Genomic DNA, 17149 nt, shown 5'->3' with positions numbered 1-17149 from the left:
TACATTGATGACTGTATCGGCGCTGCCTCGTGCTCCCACGAGGAGCTCGAACAGTTCATCCACTTCACCAACACCTTCCACCCCAACCTTAAGTTCACCTGGACCATCTCTAATACCTCTCTCTCCTTCCTGGACCTCTCTGTCTCCATCTCGGGCAACCACCTAGAAACCAATATCCATTTCAAGCCCACCGACTCCCACCGCTACCTAGAATACACCTCCTCCCACCCACCTTCCTGCAAAAATGCCATCCCCTATTCCCAATTCCTTCGCCTCCGCCGCATCTGCTCCCAGGATGAGGCATTCCACTCCCGTACATCTCAGATGTCCTCGTTTTTCAAGGACCACAACTTCCGCCCCTCAGTGGTCGAGAACGCCCTCCACCGTGTCTCCCGCATTTCTCGCAACTCATCCCTCACACCCCGTCTCCGCAATAACAACCAAAAAAGAAGCCCCCTCGTCCTCACGTACCACCCCACCAACCTCCGGATCCAACGCATCATCCTCCAACACTTCCGCCATCTGCAATCCGACCCCACCACCAAAGACATTTTTCCCTCCCCACCCTTATTTGCTTTCCAGAGGGACTACTCTCTCCGTGACTCCCTTGTCCGCTCCACACTCCCCTCCAGCCCCACCACACCCGGCACTTCTCCCTGCAACCGCAGGAAGTGCTACACCTGCCCCCACACCTCCTCCCTCACCCCCATCCCAGGCCCTAAGAAGACTTTCCATATCAAGCAGATGTTCACTTGCACATCTGCTAATGTGGTATACTGCATCCGCTGTACCCGTTGTGGCCTCTTCTACATCGAGGAAACCAAGTGGAGGCTCAGGGACCGCTTTGCAGAACACCTACGCTTGGTTCGCAATAAACAACTGCACCTCCCAGTCGCGAACCATTTCAACTTCCCCTCCCATTCCTCAGACGACATGTCCATCCTGGGCCTCCTGCAGTGCCACAATGATGCCACCCGAAGGTTGCAGGAACAGCAACTCATATTCCGCTTGGGAACCCTGCAGCCCAATGGTATCAAAGTGGATTTCACAAGCTTCAAAATCTCCCCTCCCCCTACCGCATCCCAAAACCAGTCCAGCTCGTCCCTGCCTCCCTAAACTGTTCTTCCTCCCACCTATCCCCTCCTCCCACCTCAAGCCACACCCCCATCTCCTACCTACTAACCTCATCCCGCCCCCTTGACCTGTCCGTCCTCCCTGGACTGACCTATCCTCTCCCTAACTCCTCACCTACACTCACCTTTACTGGCTCCATCCCTGCCTCTTTGACCTGTCTGTTTCCTCTCCACCTATCTTCTCCTCTATCCATCTTCTATCCGCCTCCCCCTCTCTCCCTGTTTATTTCAGAACCCCCTTCCCCTCCCCCTTTTCTGATGAAGGGTCTCGGCCCGAAACGTCAGCCTTCCTGCTCCTATGATGCTGCTTGGCCTGCTGTGTTCATCCAGCTCTACACCTTGTTATCTCAGATTCTCCAGCATCTGCAGTTCCTACTATCTCTGATACCATCTTTGTGCCAGGTTTGACTCTCATCAGTGCAGAATTTTCCCCAATTCCCAATGATTCCAGTTTTGCTAGAGCTTCTTGATATCATTTTGGATCAAATGTAGCCTCGATGTCAAAGGCAGTCACTTTTATCTCACCTCTAGTCAATGTGATCACCAGGATACATTCCACTAACGATTACATGTTACGTATCAGGTAGTGCTCAGAATGCATACCCTCCTCCTTGGATCACAGAATTACTCCTTTAACCTTTCTAACTTTTCTGGTAAACCAAATGTTGGACTCTTATTCTTTATTTGAGTTTCAAAATATAAAAAAGCAGCAGGGAAGACATCCATCCTTTGGTATGTTTTATGGGTTCAAAACTTTCCTTACCTATATCAGCAATTTGAGAGAGCCCACAGACTGAACAACAATCCCTCCTGCATCCCATTTACTCCAGGCTGTTATATCCTGCATCCATTTATATCCTACAACATTGGAGGTCTTAATCCCTCAAGATAACCATGGGCTGAGGGTGGAAAATAGGGTCAACTTTGATTGAACAGAATCTCTGCAATCGTAAATGGGAGGATCTTCATGAAAATAAACCTCAAACACTCGAGGCTTTCAAAAGATTTACTAACTACCAATGCAGCCTTAATTACTAAAAATAAGACATTATCCATAAAAAACTGGAGCAGACACAAAGAGTTGAATATAAATCTTACAAGGTAGATTGGCTGTGTAATCTACATCTCACTGATTGCTAAAGATGGACTACCTACTGGGACAAGCCTGGCTAAAATATTGTTTCTAAATGGCATACACCATGCATATGCCTGAAACTTAAATTTAGCTGCTAATTAAACATTATGCATGAAGCTTTCAATTGAGCAAGGGTTTAAAGCAAGCAAATTGTCTGTTGACTTCTATTTGTTCTCATGAAAGTTTCGCAAATTGTTCACAGGAGAGGTAATATCTTAATACTGAGTTCAAAGCTCTTCAGTTACATGAAGGATTTAGAAAGCGGTTAAATTGTAAACATTTAAGAAATTTGATTATAAGGATCAGTGAACAAACGTAAAATAGTTCAAGAGGAGGGAAGTCTAAATTTGGAGTGCAAACCTTCCAGTTTCCTCCTGTCTTCATGTAAGCGATTTGATACTCCAGATTCTTTTCGATGAATGTGTTGTTGTAATCATCATCCCAGACTAGGAAATGCTGTTTGTCTGCTGAAATGTTTACCATGAGGTTGTGTGGAGCCAAAGGTTTTACTGGAAGAAATGATTCTGTTGTTTAGGAAATGTCAACTTTACACAAGAAAAGCTTGGAAAGAGAAAACATCATTTTATCCAACATCTACAACAAACATTGATTCTGCCCATTGACTCTGAAGGACTTTGTTTTTAATTAATTCATGGGATAGTGGCTGGACCAACATTTATTGCCCACCCCTAATGGCCCAGAGGACAGTTAGGAGTCACCAACATGCTGTGAGTCTGGAGTTATGTGTAGGCCAGACCAGATAAGGACAGTAATTTCCTTCACTGAAAGACATTAGTGAACCAGACGGGTTTTTCTCCTGACAGTGGTTTCACGATCATCATTACACTCGTAATTCCAGATTTTCATTGATTTCAAATTTCACCATCTGCAGGATTTGAACCCTGGTCTCTGGATTCATAGTCTAGTGATAATACCAAGGCCATTACCTCACCTCATTTTAATGGTAAAGTCACCATAGACTTACCAGACCATAGGGCTGCTCTCTCATTGGAGAGAGGCAGCTGGTGGTGGTTTAGCCTGAGCGTTACCACACCTCAGGCGAAGGGAAAGGTTGAGAAGGAGAGTTCTTCATGATAACCTCAGCTAGTGTGGGAATTTAAACTAAGGACTCTATTTATTATTCCAGTCTTCTCATATAATTTTCTTTAATAACCTAATCCGTCCACCCACACAATCCCAGAGATGCCAAACCCTGATATCTCAGCTGGTCTTAGTCCCCTGGATTTAGAAAGGAAGGTCAGCTAATGTGGTGTATTTGTTTAGCTTTCATTGACCGCTTAATGGCAGTTTAAATTATATTTGATCATCAAGTGAAGATAGCAGTTCTGAAGCATCTCCTCATACTAAATTGATGAGGTGACACCAGCATAGTGACTTATTGGAAGATGTCTAGAACTGCACCCTAACAAGGAACTGAATCCCACTAAAGGAGGTAATGCCCTGAGCAGAACAAATATGGAAGGAGATGGAAATGGGGAGAAACAAATGGAGTAACAAATCTCACTAACAGAGTAGATATTTACACATCAAACATTTGTTTAAAGCTATTGCCAAGAAACAGTGGCCCAGGAATCTACTTACTGGTTTGTGATGGTCTAATGTGTTTGGAAAGGACCACTATTCCTTTGAAAAGGACCGTAATTTCATAATTGGCAAAAAATACCAAAGTTGGTTTTGTGATCCTGCATTGACAGGTTGATTTGGGAAGAGTTTTAATATCCGTTATGCTGAAAAATATAAAGAAAGAGGCATTGATTTGACTTCTTCAATCGGTTTTGATTCTAGATCTTACTGTTGCTAGGCTCAGAGAATTAGCTCTACTTCCAATCATATGTAGTCAGGCTAATCCTTTAGCGGTTTGAAAATGCTTTTGGTGATTGATTTGTGAGAGAGGCTAATGGGATATGGATATTATATTCAATGAGCTAGGTCTTACATATTACTCAGTAACATGCACTCCATAAGTTGTTATCAAAGCTTCAGCATCTAGTCTATTCCCTCATATATCTGGGGTACTATCCTTCCATATTGGATTCCTTTCATCTTATTTTTGCTTGTCAATTCTTGTTCCTCTGTCTTCTTTCATTTTCACTGGAATAACATTGTTCAGTGACGAGCAGATAAAAATACTATTACTTACTTGCATATTTCATCAAAACCGGACATCAACTTGCACTGCAGACTGTAATCAGTGGAACAGTTTGTGTTGGGGCCTACATTCCAGGTGCAGATAATTTCCTTGAGATAGTCACTGTAACACTCAAGAAGCTTCGGCTGATCATCATCGCTGGCTATAAATTAGTAACCATGTGTCAGTCACATATTATCCTCATTTGATTTCAAAAGTTAAAAATCAACAAGAATGCTAACTTATGTCAAATGACGTGACAGGGTGGGTGTGGAACAAAGGGCAACACAAACTAGACAGTCACATTTTGTCAACAAGTGGAAGCACAGCAGGAGTACAATTTGGTTTCCAGATCTTCTTGTCATGATTCTTATTTAGTAGGTACACTTCAATTCATTCAGCAATACGTTAGCAGGCCCCGGTCAGGGCAAATGTTCAGGCCGCTGTTTTTAAATTTACTTTGATATGAAGTCAAGTGAGCAGAGTGAGGGTAAAGGGAGTGAGCCAGAGAATGGAAATAGACAGGTGGGATCTTGAAGGGAATGTTAATGAGCAGGAGATTTGGCTCATACGGAGGATAACATCACTATGGACTTGATGGGCTGAAAGATCTATTTCTGTGCTGGATCGTGCCACAAATGAGTGATTCTTAGTCACTATCCCAATATGCCCGTTAGAAAATACCTGCAGGGGTGGTTGTGTGAGGAAAGGATCAGGCTTGGTTGTGTTGCCTCCTTTGGCGCAATAACCCGATATTGGGTATTTGACTGAGGTACCCAAACAACAATGTACCAAAGCAAAGAATCAACAAATTTAGCATGAAGCGGCAGGAAGCTGCAACCTCCACTTCCCAAACCAGAAAACTGAGGAAGTTGGGAAGTTCAGGAGATCCAACACTGTGGGAGTAAAGGAGTTAAAGAGAATAAAATCAAAGATAGTGTGATGAGTCTTGATGGCAAAGCAGTGAGGATACAGGAAATTAGAAAACTGCAGGTGGGAATTCTCTGCTGGATGGAACCTTACATGGGATATCAAAAGCACAAAATAGTTCTTTTGCTTTTTGACTGAGGCTAACACATCTTTAGCCCCACGTTATGGGTTATTGTTATCTGTCAGGTCCCTTTTCCTACTGGGATGGGGGAATGCCCCAATACGTGTGAACTGTGTACTTTGTAGAAAATTAGAATTTTGATCTTACCGTAGTTTGCTGAATAGGGAGTAATTTGGGAGTTATGCCGCTTGCCCCCTCTACATCCAACTTAGCTTCACAAGATGAACTGGAAAGGAGATTTTGGCTATAGTGAGCACTGCTACATATGCTCAGCTGGAATTTGGTGGTGGATGGTTGAGCATAGAATGGGCAGGACTATGCACGAAATGTTTAAGTCTTTTTGGTATACTGTGGCCCTTACAAGGATACTGTATTCATGAAGTGTTTCACAAACTGTTTTGGGGGCAGGCAAAAGTAATGATTCACTTCATTATTGGTGATGTTTGTTGTATTTGCAGCTAAACTGGCCTGCACCTCACCATTGTGATGATGTAATGTATCAATATTATTTTTGGAATTTGGATTGCTTTAAAAAGAAAGGCAGGTGGAGTTTGATTACTGCTGTGAAGACTTTTTAACAGGTCAGCAATCATTATGGAACAGTGACTTAAATCTAGTATTGCTTAGAAAGCATGCAACTGCAAACCCCTGTGGTGTTAATGGAAAGATGTTTATACTTTTGAGTTTATGACAGACAGGGTTAACACATTAAGGCCATTAGTTTTGTTTTCAATTCGGTTCAGAAGAATCAGGAATTGAGTTCAGAAACAAATTTTTGACTTCAGTTGATTCAACACCTGAGTTGAATTCAGAAACAAGCTCTAGTTTCTCTCCTAGTAGAAGTTTTCAGTTCAGCTCAAGCAAAGCCAGTCACTCCAACAGAGAATGTAGTTCAAGAAGCTTCCAGGAGAGGTTTGACAGAAAGCTGCAAGTTATTTGAACTGGGAAAGATTAGGCTCTCGGGTTTGTGAAGTGTTCATGTCAGCAGACTTGGAAAGGACTTACAAAGATTTCTCCACAGACCTTGGAGAAGAACTGAAAGAGTCAGATACTAAAGAGTTGAGATAGTGATATAATTTCTCTGGACTTTAGTCTCTGTAATGGATGATGTTAGGAAACAGGTTGAAACTTTGTTGTTTGTGTTAAGATCATATTCTAGAGAATATGTGCAACCTTTATGAATATGTTTTCGTGACTAATCACTACATTAAATAACAAAAGAAAATAAACAGACGATCTATCAGGCCAGGTTTCATTCTGGGACTGACTTGACCAGTAGTACTATCAGTTGGGACCATAACACCATGTGACAGGCCATCATCCTCTTCATGTGAAGGGATCTACAGGGCCTACTTGATATAGTGTGGTAGAGGAAGATCAGTTACTGTTCTAAGTAGAAGATGTCTTGTAATGAACAAGAAGCAGTTTAGTGCACGTTAGCCACAAGGCATGGATTACATTGATATATCTGACATTGCTACATAGACTTTAGAACCAGGTGTTTGGTCTCACTCCTTTGTACTGCCTACAAGTCCATAGACATCATCACTGGGGGTGGAGCTTATGGCACTCCTTTAAGATTCAGATACAACAGGGTCCAGTACAGAAAACATATTGATATGTTTATTTATTATGCTGACCAATCATTAAAAGTTTAATCTAACAATATTATTCTTAAGTTATGCAGGCACTTTAGTAACATTTTTTAATATGTGTTACCAATCCTATGACATATAAATACAGTCACTCACCTAGACAGAGCTGAAAGCCAAATACAAAAAGGCACCATATTGCTGAAACAAGGCTCATTCTGCAATCACTCCTTATCTCCCAACCTAACTTGGAATGAAAATGACTCAGGCAAGTTTCAGGTAACCGATCATTCTGTAAGGAAGAGTACACTATGTAAATGACGTACCACTATCATGGTAACACAGGCAACACCTGTGTATAAGTTATACTACCATAGAATCCATCACAATATGTTCTGAGGGCGTGGGTTCAAATCCCACTATTATGGATGGTGGAATCTGAATCCAATTAAAAATTAGCATTAAATATTCACTGATGACAATGAAACTATGATTGATTGTCATAAAAATCCATCTGATTCTCTAAGGTCCTTTCGTGTAGGAAACTGATGTAGTTACATGGTATGGACTACATGTGACTCCAGAACCAGAGCAATGTGGTTGACTCTTAGCTGCCCTCTGAAATTGCTGAACAAGCCATTTCGTTGAATCAACTGCTAGAATAGAAAAGTGGAAAGAGACCAGACAGACCATATGGCATCAATTAAGGCACCAAAAACAATAATGGTACATTCATCCTTGCTGACCCTGCAATATCATCTTCACATTTGAGGATGAGTGCCAAAATTGGGAGAGCCTAGTCAAACAACAACCTGACATAGTCATGCCTTCAGAATTATACCTTACATTCAAAGACCTAGATAACACCATCACAGTCCCTGGGTAAGTCCTGTCCCACAGCAGAACAGACCCAGCAAAGTTGGCAGCAGAGTGGTATACAGTCAGGTGGGAGCCGCCCTAGGAGTACTCAATATTGCATGTCGGCGCAGGAAGGTGGTGGGTGCAGGAAGGGTGTGGATTCAGGGTGTGGGTGGAGGGAGGGTGAGAATTGAGGGTGTGGGTACAGGATGGGTGTGGATTGAGGGTGTGCATGCAGGAAGGCTGTGGATTGAGGGTGTGGGTGGATTGAGGGGGTGGATGGATTGAGGAGTGGGTGGAGGGAGGGTGTGGATTGAGGGTGTGGGTGGATTGAGGAGTGGGTGGAGGGAGGGTGTGGATGCAGGAAGGGTGGAGGGAGGGTCTGGATTGATGGTGTGGGTGGAGGGAAGGTCTGGATTGTCAGTGTGGATGGAGGGAGGGTGTGGGTGCAGGAAGGGTGGAGGATGGTGTGGATTGAGGGTGTGGGTGGATTGAGGGTGTGGGTGGAGGATGGTGTGGGTGGAGGATGGTGTGGATTGAGGGTGTGGGTGGATAGAGGGTGTGGGTGGATTGAGGGGGTGGGTGGAGGATGGTGTGCATTGAGGGTGTGAGTGGATTGAGGGGGTGGGTGGAGGAATGGTGTGGATTGAGGGGGTGGAGATTGAGGGGTTTGGGTGGGTGGTGGGTGATGATGGATGGGTTTATTGATCTATAAACCTGGCCCTGCCCCGACCCTCCCGGGCTCGGTATTTACAGAGGCACTCCTCCAATTCCAGCCACATCACGTGACAGCCACTTGGGGCCTTCCGCATGCTCACATTAGAACTCCCGGCTGTTAGCCACTATTTGCCTTGTCAGAACTACAACTCCCATCAGACCCCGTGGACTGATCCCTCTCCGATGCCTAGCTGCCAGCTCTCCAGCGCAAACGTGGGACACGAAAGGCAGCATGTGTAATGTTGTCTATCTAGTGGGTACTGGAGGAAGTCAGCAGATCAGGAAAGTTCCTATCTTCTATGTTTCTATAACTCTGGACTGCATGGTATCAGATCAAACATGGTCAGGGAAACCTCCTGCTGATTACCATACAACATGCACACTTCTCAATCTCCGGCTGATGAATCAGTACTCCTGTAGGTTGAATACGACTTCGAGAAAGCACTGAGGATGGCAAGGGCACAGAATGCATTCAGGGAGGAGGACTTCAATGTCCATCACCAAGAGTGGCTCAGCAGCACCATGACTGACTGAGCTTGTTGGGTCCGAAAGGATTTTGCTGCAAGCCTGGGTCTGCAGCAGGTAGTAAAAGAGCCAAAAAGAGGGAATATCACACTTGACCTCATCCTCACCAACATGCCTGCCTCCTTGTGGAGACAAGGTCCCACTTTCACATTGAGAATATCCTCCATCATGTTGTATGGCACTATCACCGTTCTAAATGGGATACACTTTGAACAGATCTAGATATTCAAGACTGGGCATCCATGCAGGCCATCAGTAGCACCAAAATTTTACTCCAATATAACTGTAACCTCATGGCCTAGTATATCCTCAACTCTACCACTACCATCAAGTCAGGGGATCAATCCTGACTCAATGAAGAATGCAGAAGGATATGCCAGGAACAGCAACAGGCAGACCTAAAGATAAGGTCTCAATCTGGTGAAGGTACAAAACAGGAATTCTTGCATGTCAAGCAACATAAGCAGCAAGTGATAGACATACCTAAGCAATTTCACAATCAGTGAATCAGATCAATGCTCTGCAGTCCAGTAACATGGTGGTGGAAAATTAAACATCAAGGAGCTTGAGAAAAATTGGAGTTAATCTGAATCAGGAGGAAAACTCTCCCTGAAATCATATCTGACACAAAGGAAGATAGTTGAAGTTGTTGGAGGTCAGTCATCTCAGCTCCAGGACATCTCTGCAAGAGTTCCTCAGGGTAGTGTCCGAGGCCCAAACATCTTCAGTTGTTTCATCAATGACCTTCCTCCATCATAAGATCAGAAGTGGGGATGTTCACTCATGTTTGCACAATGCTCAGCACCATCCACAACTCTGATACTGAAGCAGTCCATGTCCAAATGCAGCAAGACCTGGACAATATCAGGTAACATTCATGCCACACAAGTGTCAGGCAAAGACCATCTCCAACAAGTGAGAAGCTAATCATCGGCCCTTGACATTCAGTGGCATAACCATCAACGAATCATCCACTATCAACATCTTGGAGGCTACCATTGACCAGAAATTAAACTGGACTAGTCATATAAATACAACGGCTACAAGAGCAGGTCAAAGGCTAGGAATCTTCCTTACACCAATAAACCTGTTCACCAACTGCAAGGCACAAGTCAGCAGTGTGATGGCATACTCCCTAAATTGACTAGACGAGTGCATTTCCAATGAAACTTAGAAGCTTGATACAATCCAAGACAAAGCAGCCTGCATGACTGCTACTGGATTCACAAACATTTACTCCCTCCAGAACTGACGCTCAGAAGCAGCAGTGCAAACATCACCAAGGCTTCACATGCAGCACCTTATAAACTATGACTACTGCTATCTAGATGGACAAAGGCAACAGATAGAATTACATAGTAGAGAAGAGGCCCTTCAGCTCATCAAATCTATACCATGAAAAACTATGCTATATCGACACTAGCCCCACTTTCCAGTACTTAGCCCATAATCTTGAATGTAATGTCATATCAAGGGCTTGTCCAACTACTTTTTGATGTTTGTGAGATAATTTGCCTCAGCTCCCTTCCAAAAAGGGCATTCCAGATCCCTACTACCTTCTGGTGAAATAAAGTTTCTTCAACTCCCTTCTAAACCTCTTGCCTTTCACTTCAAAAGTGTGCCCCTTGTTATTGACCCTTCAACAAAGGGGAACAGCTGCTTTCTATCCAGCCTATCCTTGCCCTCCATAATCTTATACACCTCAATCAGGTCTCTCCTCAACCTTCTCTGCTCCAAAGAAAACAACACAAGTTCATCCATAGATAACACAGTGTGGAGCTGGAGGAACACAGCAGGTCAGGCAGCATCAGAGCAGCAGGAAAGCTAACGTTTCGGGTCAAGACCCTTCTTCAGAAATAAAGAAGTTTATCCAGCCTCTCTTCATAGCTAAACTGCTTCACACACCAGGTAACATTTTGGTGAATCTTCTCTGCACCTCCTCCAGTGCAATCACATTCTTTCTATAATGTGTTGATCAGAACTGCACACAGAACTCCAACTAATCAAAGTTCTGTACAGCTCCCACATAACCTTATAACCTATGCCTCAAATGGTAAAGGCAAGTGTCCCATATGCCTTCTTAACTACCCTATCAACCTGTCCTGCTGTATTCTGGGATTTGTGGACAAGCACCCAATATTCCTCTGTCTCTCTGTGCTTCCTAGTGTCTCACTGTTCATTGAGTACTCCCTTGCCTTGTTAATTCTTTCAAAGTGCATCATCTCAAACTGCTGAGGGTTGAATTCCATCTGTCACTGATTTGCCCATCTGACCAATCCATTTATATCCTCCCATAACCTAAGGACCTTCCTAACTGTCAACCATCCAGTCAATCTTCATGTCATCTGCAAACTTATTTATCATCCTCCACACATTCTCATCTATATCATTTATATATATCACAAACAATCAGGGACCCAACACTTTACCCTGTGGGACGCCACTGGATACTGGCCTGCAGGCACACAAACAGCAGGTCGGTTAGCTAAGTTGACTGGATGGCTTGTTTGTGATGCTTACAGTGTGGGTTCAATCCCCGCACCGGCTGAGGTTACCATGAAGGATTCTCCTTCTCAACCTCACCCCTCGCCTGAGGGATAGTGACCCTCAGGTTAAACCACTACTAGTTATTTCTCTGTCAAATGAGAGAGAAACTGTGGTCTGATAAGGCCTTTCATTTACCACCATCTTCTCCTGCGACTAAGTCAATTTTGGATCCAACTTGCATTGTTAACCTTGATTCCATGTGATTTTACCTTCTTTATCAGGAAGACCTTGTTAAAGACCTTGCTGATATTCTTATAAACATCAACTGCACTACCCTCACCTACAGGCTTGCTCACCTCCTTTAAAAATTCAACCAGATCTGTTAGGTCTGACCTTCCTCTGACAAAGTTATCCTTGCCTCTCTAAATGAAGATTAATTCTACCTTTTAGAATTTTCACCAATAGCTTTCCTACCACTATGTGAAACGCATGGCCTGTAATTCCCTAGTTTATCTTTACAAACCTTCTTGAAAAATGGAACCACATTAGCTGTCCTCCAGTCCTCTAGCATGTCCCCTGTGGCCAGAGAGGAATTAAAAATTTGGTTTTGGGCTTCTGTGATATCCTTCCCTCATCTCTCACAGCAACCTGGAATACAACTCATCCAGTCCTGGGAATTTACCCCACCAAAAACGTCCAATTATTCCTCCTCCTCCATTTGTCAATCAGCTCAAGCACCTCACAGTCCTTCTTCTTGAATGCTGCACCTACATCCTCCTTCTCTCAAGTGAAGAGGGATGTGAAATACTCATTTAACATTCTACCAATATATGGAAACAACGCCACATGCATGTTCCCCTTCAAGCCACTTGGCATCCTGACTTGTAAATATTTCACCATTTCTTCAGTTGAAATCCTAGAACTCCCTCTCCAATGGCAGTGTGGATGTACCTACACCAAATAAATTGGAGCAGTTCAAAAAGGCAACTCATCACAACACTCAAGGGTAACTAAGAATGGGCAATAAATGCTGACCCAAATAGTGATACCCACATCCCAAGAACAAATTTTAAAAATGCACCTGGAGACAGACCAGAGATTCCATCTCAGGTGCTTGATACCCACCAGTTTTTACACAAGGTACAGGGGCTGGATTTAAGCTATATGGCCCTTCAGGCGGTCTGTTATTCAATAAGATCATAGCTGATTTCTATCATAATTCTACTTTCCTGCCCTAGCCCTATTCTCTTGATTCCCTTGAAATGTGAAGAATAGAAAATGCATTCGCCAATTCATCAGGTGGAGCTAATAAACTGAATGATTGTCCCTGATAAATGTATATAAGGACCAAGGGAAGATCCTTCAATACCCTCTTCATAGCCACCGAGGACTGGTGGAGATGAGTGGTCAGTGAGAAAGAGCAGTACCAAGAATCAGATCTCTGTGTCAATTCTGGTTGTCATTGATCACATTGGGTGAACCTAACAAATTCCCCATTGTGCCACTAGGAGGAGATCAAGACTTTTGAAAATCATGAGCTGGAACATCTACTTCAATGTGGATCTTAAATTGGCAATTAATTCACAGGGTTAATCGATGATTTCTTTTCTCTTTCATTCTCAAATTTTTATGTTCTGGAAGTAGGCATCTATTGCCCATCCATAATGTTATTGAGAGGGTGATGTTGGGCTAACTTTCGAAAGTGCAGTAGTCCATGGGAACAAGGTGCACCTACAGTGCTGTTCAGTTTGAAGCACCAGTGACAATGAAGTGAATCTAACATATTACCTAGTCAGATAGTATGGGACTTGGAAACCTATAAATCAGAACATCACCTATTATGCACTCTGCCCCAACTTGAGAAATTCCTGAAACAAAAACACAAATTGCTGGAAAAACTGGTCTGCTAGCATCTGTGGAGAGAGAAACAGATTTAATGTTTTCAGCCTGGACACCCTTCTTTGGAACACTGTTTCCAGCAACTTGTGTTTTTGTTTCAGATTTGCAGCATCCACAGTCCCTTTTTTTTTCAAATTCCTGATATGGCTGGCTATAGTTTGTAGCATCGTCAAGTGGTGATGCCTTCAGTATGAATGTCACCTGATTTTCCGACCTTGGGAGGTTTCATAGCCTCCCCTTTATTTTTCCATCCCACAGAATGGCCATCTCCTGGCGGTAGCACAGCAGGCATGCTAGGCCTCCAGAGTCCAGTTATTACTCACTGATAATAAGAGTACATATTAACTTGCATACAAAGAACAGAGCACACTCTCCATCATGTGTGGAGAACAGGGAACAATGCCTAATGACCAGAGTACAGGGAACAGTCTATAATGACTTGAGTGCAGGAAACAGCCCAATTTGACCAGAGTACAAGGAATAATCTGTAGACCGGAGAACAGGGAACAGTCCATAATGATCAGAATATAGGGAACAGTCCACAATGACCCAATTAAAGGGAATAGTTTCTAATGACTGGATTACAGGGATCAGTCCCTTATGACCAGAGTACAGGGAACAATATATAAAGGCCAGTGCACAGGGTACTGTACCTAATAGCCAGAGAACAGGGAACTATCTATAATGGCTGGTGTACAGGAAACAATCCCTAATGACCAGAGTACAGGGAACAGTCCATAATGGCCAGATTCCAGGGAACAGTCATAGAGTCATACAGCATGGAAACAGACCTTTCGGTCCAACCAGTCCATGCCGATCATAATCCCAAACTAGACTAGTCCCATTTGCCTGCACTTAGGGCATATCCTTCCAAACCTTTCTTATTCATGTACTTATCCAAATGTCATTTAAATATTGTAACTGTACCTGCATTCACCACTTCCTCTGGACGTTCATTCCACGCATAAACCACTCTCTGTGTAAAAAATTGCTCCTTGTGTCCTTTTTAAATCTTTCTCCTCTCACCTTAAAAATATGCCCCCTAGTCTTGAAATCCCCCACCAGAGGGTAAAGCCACCCTCCATTCACCTTATCTATAGCCCTCATGATATTAGAAACCTCTATCAGGTCATCCCTCAACCTCCAGGGCTCCAGTGAAAATAGTCCCAGCCTATTCAGCTTCTCCCTATAACTCAAACCTTCCATTCCTGGCAACATCCTGGTAAATCTTTTCTGAACTCCCATCCAAGTTGATAATATCCTTCCTATAACAGGGCAACTAGAACTTTCTCCAAAAGAGGCCTCACTATCCATAATGACTAAAGTGCAGGGAACAGACCATAAAGACCAGAATACAGGAAACAGTCTGTAATAACCCAATTACAGGGAACACATCCTAATGATTGGATTACCGGGAACAGTCTCTAATGACCAGAGTATAGGGTACACTCTAATGACCAGAGTACAGGGATCAGTCCCTAATGACCAGAATACAGGGAATAGGTCCTAATGATCACTGTACAGGGAACAGTCCCTAATGATCACTGTACAGGGAACAGTCCCTAATGATCACAGTACAGGGAACAGTTTCTACGACCAGAGTGCAGGGAACAGTCCTTAATGATCACTGTACAGGGAACAGTTCCTAATGATCACTGTACAGGGAACAGTCCCTACTGTCACAGTACAGGGAACGGTTTTTAATGACCAGAGTACAGGGAACAGTCCTTAATAAGCAGAATACAAGGAACAATGTATATAGACTGTGTACAGGGAGCAGTCCCTAATAACCCAAATACAGGGAACAGCCCATAATTACGAGAATACAGGAAACAGTCCGTGATAACCCAATTACAAGGAATACATCCTAATGACTGGATCACAGGGAGCAATCCCTAATGACCACAGGACAGGGAACAGTCTTTAATGACTAGAGTACAGGGAACAATCCCTAATAACCCAAATACAGGGAACAGCCCATAATTACCAAAATAGAGGAAACAGTCCGTGATAACCCAATTACAGGGAACACATCCTAATGACAATAGTACAGTGAACAGTCTCTAATAATCACAATACCGGGAACACTCTCTAATGACCACAGGACAGTGAACAGTCTCTAATGATCGCAGTATAGTGAACAGTGCCTAATGATTACAGTGCAGGGAACAGTCCCTAATGATCACAGTACAGGGAACAGCCCATTATGGCCAGAGTACAGGGAACAGTCCCTAATGACCAGAGTACAGGGAACAATCCCAAGTGACCAAAATACAGGGATCAGTCCATAGTGACCCAATTACAGGGAACAGTCCGTAATGACCAGAATACAGGGAATGGTCCAAAATGAGCCAAGTACCAGGGAACAGTCCCTAATGACCAGAGTAGAGGGATCAGTCTAAAATAACAATTAGATGGAATATCCCTAGTGACTGGAGTACAGAGAACAGTCATAATGACCTAAGGACAGGGGACAGTCTATAACAACCACATAAAAACTGAAAGAACTGCAGATGCTGTAAATCAGGAACAAAAACAAAGTTGCTGGAAAAGCTCAGCAGGTCTGGCAGCATCTGCAAGGGAAAGAAACAGAGTTAACATTTCAGGTCTGGTGACCCTTCCTCAGAACTGGAGAAGGGTGACCAGACCCAAAACGTTAACTCTGTTTTTTCCTGGCTGGAATACACATAACAGTCCATAAAAACCAGAGTTCTGGAAACAGCCTATAACAACCAGAGTGAAATGAACAGTTCATAAAAAACTAGACTTCAGGGAACATCCCATAATAACCAAAGTTCTGGGAACTGCTCATAAACAGAGTTCTAGGAACAGCCCACAAGAACTAGAGTACAGGGAACAGCCCACTATAATCAGAGTAGAGGGAACAGCCCATAATAACCATAGCATCAGAAATGGAACATATTAACTCAAATATTGGAATAATCAATAATAACCAGAGTACCAGTGAAAACCCTATATGAGTACATGGAACAGCCCTTAATGACTGGAATACTGGAAAGTCTTTAATTACTAATGTACCTGGAAAATAGCCTATATAGGATCCAGAATAACCAGAATATAGGCAACTGTCTTTAATGATCAGTGTACAGGGAACCGTTCATTGTGACTGGAGTACAGAGAACAGTCCATAATGACCAGAGTTGCAGCCAAAGCCCCTCAAGACTGAAATCCACTGAACAGCCAATTGCGCACACAGCAGAACAATGGAAGAATACAAACTACCCCGACAATGTGGATAAAAGCTGAGAATCCACAACTGTTCTGTTGGTTTTGGGCTATAACTGGTGTGTGACAATGGCCCTGGAATTCTCTGTAATCAGAGTAGAACTCACCAGGATTGTTCTTGGAGTTGGACAGCAATAAAACCTACTTCAAGTTTCTTTAGTCTAGCAAAGGAATGTCACCAAATTGCTATTCCCGCACCACCCACCCCGAGTATTAGGACATCTTTAACATCCATGCAAACAGCCTTGCTTTAATCTCCATTTGTGAAGACGGCACTCGCAGACTGTGAGACACCTTCAGTACTGCCTCTCTGACAGTGCAGAACTCCCTCAGTGACCCTCTGACACTGTAGCCCTC

The 17149-nt window shown here is 43.4% G+C and overlaps 1 protein-coding gene across 1 annotated transcript in view; it reads right to left on the bottom strand.

Moving 5' to 3' along the window:
* The window catches only part of LOC109937342 (interleukin-4 receptor subunit alpha-like), a 277396-nt gene that overhangs the window by 4211 nt on the left and 256036 nt on the right, over positions 1 to 17149 (bottom strand). Inside the window, exons 2-5 of the mRNA XM_048609714.1 lie at positions 7220 to 7352; positions 4430 to 4580; positions 3871 to 4016; positions 2629 to 2777 (exon numbers count right to left, since the gene is read on the bottom strand). Of these exons, the coding sequence (XP_048465671.1) occupies positions 2629 to 2777; positions 3871 to 4016; positions 4430 to 4580; positions 7220 to 7277 (504 nt within the window). The 5' untranslated portion in view covers positions 7278 to 7352. The remainder of the gene's footprint in view (positions 1 to 2628; positions 2778 to 3870; positions 4017 to 4429; positions 4581 to 7219; positions 7353 to 17149) is intronic.

Source organism: Rhincodon typus, chromosome 21 (genome assembly GCF_021869965.1).
Source record: "Rhincodon typus isolate 14 chromosome 21, sRhiTyp1.1, whole genome shotgun sequence".
NCBI classification, from domain to species: Eukaryota; Metazoa; Chordata; class Chondrichthyes; order Orectolobiformes; family Rhincodontidae; genus Rhincodon; species Rhincodon typus.
This window is presented reverse-complemented; position numbering and strand designations above follow the sequence as displayed.